This window comes from Osmerus mordax, chromosome 24, assembly GCF_038355195.1.
Source record: "Osmerus mordax isolate fOsmMor3 chromosome 24, fOsmMor3.pri, whole genome shotgun sequence".
Lineage (NCBI taxonomy): Eukaryota > Metazoa > Chordata > Actinopteri > Osmeriformes > Osmeridae > Osmerus > Osmerus mordax.
Genome location: NC_090073.1, coordinates 863,172 through 869,878, shown reverse-complemented (window position 1 = coordinate 869,878; position 6,707 = coordinate 863,172). Strand labels below are relative to the sequence as shown.

The following is a 6,707-nucleotide window of genomic DNA, read 5'->3' as shown; positions in this document are numbered from 1 at the left end:
TTATCATGTAAGCTTGCTATTAATAACAGTATATTGTGTGTGTCAGGTTAATAGATGTTCGGGGTCAGGAGGAAGTACTGGCTAAACGGTCCTTGTCATGACTACAAGGAGAGCTCCAACTATGAACTCTCTAGTGTGAGAGTTGTCATGTGTTGGGAGCAGTGAATCTTTTTCTCTGAGACTGTTGTAACGTCATTCCTGCCTGACTGTCACAATCTATGTTTACATTCTTGTGCCCTATAAAAGATGGTCCTCCGGCTTTCGGAGCGGAGAGAGACCTGGTTGAGACCTAAGCTTGGTGTTGTGTTGTCATTTATGGTCAGAAGACTGGTTTTCTCTCCCAATCTGCAGATTGATAAATACATATTAAAATCCTGAACTTAACTGAACTTAGTCACTCCGTTTATGAAGACGGACAAAACACTTTCTTCATCATTATGTACCCTTAGTATAGTTAGTCCTCATATTTAAATTTAAGATTCCTATATGTTTAATGTATGCACCTTCCTGTCAAAGCAAATTCCTTGTCTATGCAAACTTTCATGGCGAATAAAACCCATTCTGATATATAGCCTATTAAAAGAGCATTATTACCATCGCAATGACTTTTTTTCATATTCATTACTATTGAAATCAAAACATTTACTTACTTATGCATATTAATCAGTGTGAACTGTTTGTTTTTTTTAATAAAATAAAAATGTCTCTGGCATTGTTCAGAGGGCCGGTCCAAATGCGTGGGAGGGCTTTATTCGGCCCGTGGGCCGTAGTTTGGGGACCCCTGCACTACGGCATACAATGTCATGTATGGTCATAGGCAATTTTACAGCGGGTGCAGGATTATTTAATAAAATAACTTTTTATAACCCTTTTAAATAAAATTTAAATTATATATAATTGAAATTAAATTATTTTAGAACGTTAAGTTATGTCAGAGTTGTATGTTCTATCATGGTTTGTTGTACTCTAATGATTAATTAAACATTTTAAGATCTACTTTTAATTTTGAGCATGTTTTTTGTAAGTAAAAAAAAAAATGCACTTCCCTTTGCAGCCCCAGTTTTTTTAACCTAGAATCGCGTATGATTACGGGCACACCATAACACTAAATGCAACATAATGTCCACATTGATTACTTTGTATGGTAATCTTGTAGTGAGATGTCAAAAGTATGGTTTGGAGTCTGTCAGCACCAACATTTTTACTTATATTTTGGAAATCAAAGTTTACAGCCGGTTCTCCCATTCTAAAATCGCTGCGACACGACAATCAACAAAAATGCTGCAAGACACCAGATGGCTGAGCGGTTAGCAACAAGCACTTTGTAGAGATGGCTTCCAGCTACAGTATTATGTCTCTATCGTGCTTTCAGACCCTTGTTGACCCTACATTCTCCCTCCCTCCCTGATGTGTGATGGTAGGACTCTGAGAAAGGGACAGACTCTTGTGGACTGGACCATCATGCTTCCAGATGTGGATGAAGTCCTCAGAGAAGCCCCAAGGCATTTACCCACAGCTCAGCAAAAACCTGCCGTGAGATATTCTAGATTACACTATGCTATATTACACTACACTAGATAACAAGATTACGATATATTTGGTGGCCAAGCAGCGAAGCTGCGGAGCCACTTAATTGTTTCTACCTTTTCTTATTAGGATTCCTCCGTCAGGAGGAAACCTATTGTTATTGTTAGTTTTATTAGAGTTCCTCCAGTAGAGGGAACCCTATTGTTATTGTTGGCTTTTTTATTGTGCAATGGGAGTCAATGGCAGCCCCTAGACCAGAACTGTAAAAAGTTGTGAAATTTGGCATGTTGAAACTGCAGAGCATTAGTAACTACCATACCAAACATGGGCCACTTAAGACAGAAGGTGGCGCTACAGGCCACGCCCCAATTTGACAATTTTCAAAGTGATGCCATTTGCATCCCATTTGTCCCAAAATTCTAGCCTGACGTTGTCATACTCATAATTATAGTCATAATATGAGTCTGATACCGCTCCGCTGGGCTGTGAGTATGGGGCGTGTTTCGACCGAACTCGGACAAAAAATGCCGGGGCCAAGTTCGGCTGGCACCCAGGCTACCACTTTTTAGGTCATTTAGTACAATTTAAAGTACACTTAGTGTATTTGAAGTTTACTTTTGAATACTGTAAAGTAGCCTGTGTAGTGCACTTTTAGTTTATGAAGTATACTTCAAAAGCACTTTCAATTACATTTACATTTATTCATTTAGCAGACGCTTTTATCCAAAGCGACTTCCAAGAGAGCTTTACAAAGTGCATAGGTCACTGATCATAACAGCAAGATAGCCAAAAAACATCGCGAGTAGCCAAAACATGAAGCACACATTGTGAACAACCAAAGTAAGTGCCAAAGGGAAGAACCATAAGAGCATGTAGTTAAACAAGTTACAATTAAACAACATGAACCGCTATAAGTGCAAGTGTACCTGTGAAAAAAAAAAAAAAGCAAGCAACAGTAATAAAAACAATATATCACAGCGAGAACAGAAATTTAAAACAGTTACCACTAACCACAAGAGCAACAAGTCTCTAAGCAAGAGTCATTGTGATCTTTGAGGAAACTAACATCGGGTCAAGCGAACCATTCCTAAGTACCGTTGTACTCCCGGAACAAGTGCGTCTTGAGCCTTTTCTTGAAGGTGGAGAGACAGTCAGTATCTCTGATGGAGGTGGGGAGTTGATTCCACCACTGGGGGGCCAAACAGGAGAAGAGCTTGTGTTGGGACCGGGCGGTCTTGAGAGGTGGGACCACCGGGCGGTTGTCTGAAGAAGACCGTAGGTGACGGGTGGGGGTGTAAGGCTGCAGGAGAGACTTGATGTAGACGGGTGCAGTCCCGTTCACTGCTCGGCAGGTCAATACCAGGGTCTTGAATCTGATACGGGCCATGATAGGTAGCCAGTGGAGAGAGATGAGGAGCGGGGTAACATGGGAGCGTCTGGGTAGATTGTAGACCAGGCGGGCCGCTGCCTTCTGAATCCTCTGAAGAGGGAGGGTTGCACATGCTGGGAGACCAGCGAGCAGCGAGTTGCAATAGTCTAACTTGGAGAGGACAAGTGCTTGGACTAGCAGCTGGGTGGAGTGCTCAGACAAGTATCTCCTGATCTTCCGGATGTTGTAGAGGGTGAATCTACACGACCGGGAGACCGCAGCAATGTGGGCCGTGAGGGAGAGCTCGTCGTCCATGGTAACCCCAAGGTTCCTGGCAGAGGATGAAGGGGTCACCGTCGCAGATCCCAGGGTGATTGAGAGATCGTGGGAGATGGAGGGTTTAGCCGGGATGATGAAGTTCTGTTTTGGCGAGGTTCAGCTGGAGGTGGTGCTCGGTCATCCAGGCGGAGATGTCTGTGAGGCAGGCCTCAATCCTAGCTGAGATCCCCGGATCGGTCGGGGGGAACGACAGGTACAGCTGCGTGTCGTCAGCGTAGCAGTGGTAGGAGAAGCCATGGGAGGTGATGATTGGTCCAAGTGAGGTGGTGTACAGAGAGAAGAGGAGGGGTCCAAGGACGGAGCCCTGTGGGACACCAGTGGAGAGCTGTCGAGGTCCTGACAGTTTGCCTCCCCAGGAAACCTGGTAGGATCTTCCCGACAGGTAGGATGAGATCCACTGGAGTGCAGTGCCAGTGATGCCCATCTCAGAAAGTCTGGCGAGCAGGATCTGGTGGTTAACCGTATCAAACGCTGCAGAAAGGTCCAGCAGAATGATGACGGATGACCTGGAAGCCGCTCTGGCAGACTGGAGGGCAGTGGTGACTGAAAGGAGGGCAGTCTCTGTGGAGTGGCCAGTCTTGAAGCCCGATTGGTTGGGGTCAAGCAGGTTGTTCTGAGAGAGAAAGTTAGACAGTTGGTTAGATACAGCACGTTCAATTGTTTTTGAAAGGAAGGGTAGCAGTGATACCGGTCTGTAGTTCTGGAGGACGGCAGGGTTAAGGGAGGGTTTTTTGAGTAGAGGGGTAACTCTAGCCTGTTTGAAGGCAGAGGGGAAGGTGCCAGAGGTAAGAGAGGAGTTTAGGACATGGAGAAGAAAAGTTATGATGGAGGGGGAGATGGTTTGAAAGAGAGGGGAGGGGATAGGATCAAGGGGACAGGAGGTGGGGCGATGAGAGAGAATGAGGTCAGAGATTTCTGCCTCAGACAGGGGAGAAAAAGAGTTTAGACATTTAGTTGGGTCAGTCATGGAGGGTGAGAGGGTAGGAAAGGTGGGTTTAGGGAACCGACTGCTAATGTCGGCGACTTTTTTCTCAAAGAAGGAGGAGAAGTCGTCTGCTGTCAGGTTGGAGGGAGGGGGTGGGGGAGGTGGGTTAAGAAGGGTGGAGAAGGTAGAAAAAGGTTTGTGGGGGTTTGAAGCGGAGTTAATTTTGTTCAGAAAGTAGAGGGTTTTAGCACCAGTTATGTGAGAAGAGAAGGATTTGAGGAGGGAGTGATACTTATCAAGGTCCAGACCACCTTTGGACTTGCGCCATCTCCTCTCGGCTGCCCGAAGGGTGGACCGTTCTTCACGAATAACATCCGTAAGCCACGGGCAGGAGGGAGAAGATCGTGCAGGCCTGGTTGACAGGGGACAGAGAGAGTCAAGTGATGCAGTTAGAGTGGTTAACAAGGTGTCTGTGGCAGTGTTAGTGGGGTGGGACGAGAACTCGTCAATGGGGGGGAGGGAGGATGTTACAATAGAGGAGAAATGGGAGGGGGATAGGGAGCGGAGGTTGCGCCGGAAAGTTACAAGGGGAGGGGAGGTAGAAGGAGTGAGATAGAGAATTGGATAAAGTAGTGATCAGAAATATGCAGTGGGGTTACAGAGGTAAAGTCAGTGATACAGTTACGTGTCAGGATGAGGTCTAGCTGTTTGCCTGCCTTGTGGGTCGCCGGTGTGCTCAGCAGCGTCAGGTCGAAGGAGGTCAGGAGAGACACAAAGTCGACGGCCTGCGTTCCTTGGAGGTGGATGTTGAAGTCCCCAAGGACTATCGGGGGTTCCATCATCCGGGAGGACGCTGAGGAGCATGTCCAGCTCCTCCACAAAGTCGGCTAGCGGGCCTGGTGGGCGATAAAGAACAATTAAGCATGCTTTGATAGGATCAGTTAGCATCTCATAATGGTGTTCAAATGATTTGGCAGTAACAGGGAGTGGTGTGGATGTGTATTTAATATGTGGGGAAAGAAGCAACCCTGTCCCACCACCCCGCCCGGTTGAGCGGGGTGAGTGAGTGAAGGAGTGGTTGACGGAGAGAGCAGCTGGAGTTGCAGTGTTCTCAGGGCGGATCCATGTCTCTGTCAGCGCCAGGGAATGAAGAGAAGCATGAGATGCAAACGCTGGGATGAAGTCTGCCTTGTTCACAGCAGACTGGCAGTTCCAGAGCCCTATAGAAAGAGGGCAGGTGGAGAAGATCTGGATAGGTAGTGAAGGTTAGAAGTTGACCGTATATACTTTGTGATATATCTACGTCTACGAGTAGTGTAATGAACAGGAATGCTGGAGAAACACATGCTAGCTATGAATATGTTCTAGGTAGAATAGAATACAAATAGGGTGATGCTTATCAGAAGAGGTGATCCGCCTCGCAGGCCGTCCTCGGTGGACTCCCGCAGGTAGACTCCCTGTCTTTGTTCGACCGAGTCTTCGTGCACCGAGGCTGCCAGACGAGGCTGCCTCTGCAGTGCTACTCGCCTAAATATGCTAAAGATGCAGCTGACAATGGCCCTAATTATGTAAACAAAGCCAGGGTCTCACTCGGCGGCAAGTACCCTGAAACTCGATCTCTAGCTAGCTACCTATTGACCAATTTAGCTGCTATACCCTTACCCTCTGTCCAAGAGGCAAAGTTTTAGCAAAACACAAATGAATGAAACAAACTCTGGTTACTTACAGTCAGATGGCAGTCACGAAGTACACTCAGTAAGACACTATTCGCTCTGAATCTGATTACAGAAGTCAGGGCTGATTTAACCAAATTCTACAATGGCCCTAATTATGTAAACAATTAATGTAAGTATTTCAAGAAGTAAACGTAATGTCCATTTATGATTTACTAATATTTAAATGTTTAAATATCCCTCAAACGCCGCCAATCTTGCGTCACTTGACGAGAACGGGGGCCCTCGCCAAGTGACACTGCAGATTATTAGCTGAAAGAAGATATTTCCTGAGTATGCACTCGTGTTGTAATAATCCAGCTCTTCTTATCAAACGTAAGTCATTTAACTCATGGTTACAATGTTAAACCAGCACAACAATGACAATTGCCACGCAACAAAACAATACATTGTAAGCAGACACATAAAAAAAACGAAATTCATGAAGTTACATTTGTATTTCGAACAAACGGCAAACTTATCAGCAAATTCGAACACTATTTATCGCCTTGCATCATGTGAATTGACCAGCCAATGAGCCACGCTATCTTCAATTTTTCACGTCGTTATTTCGTTCTTCAGTCAGTTTGACAGTATAACCTTCAAATGCATAATGCAACCCTTCTGTCTGCTTCTTTCTCAAGTAGCTTTTTCGTTTTTCCCATTAATACTCTGATAATTATTAGCATAGTATAAGTGTATAGGGCTTCAAAATGTTTTGGCAGTAATTAAGGTTACAGCTTCAGCAGCAAAAAAAGATTCAATGTGCAATGCATAATAGATTTTCCTCAACATGAATAATTAGAATATACAAGATGGATCTAAAAAATGTAAC

General features: G+C 45.2%; 1 protein-coding gene across 1 annotated transcript in view; it reads left to right on the top strand.

The window, feature by feature from the left end:
• Positions 1-1,461: 1,461 nt before the first annotated feature.
• Positions 1,462-6,707, top strand: part of gpat2 (glycerol-3-phosphate acyltransferase 2, mitochondrial) — a 33,199-nt gene continuing 27,953 nt past the window's right edge. Inside the window, exon 1 of the mRNA XM_067227871.1 lies at positions 1,462-1,533. Coding sequence (XP_067083972.1) covers positions 1,462-1,533 — 72 coding nt within the window. The remainder of the gene's footprint in view (positions 1,534-6,707) is intronic.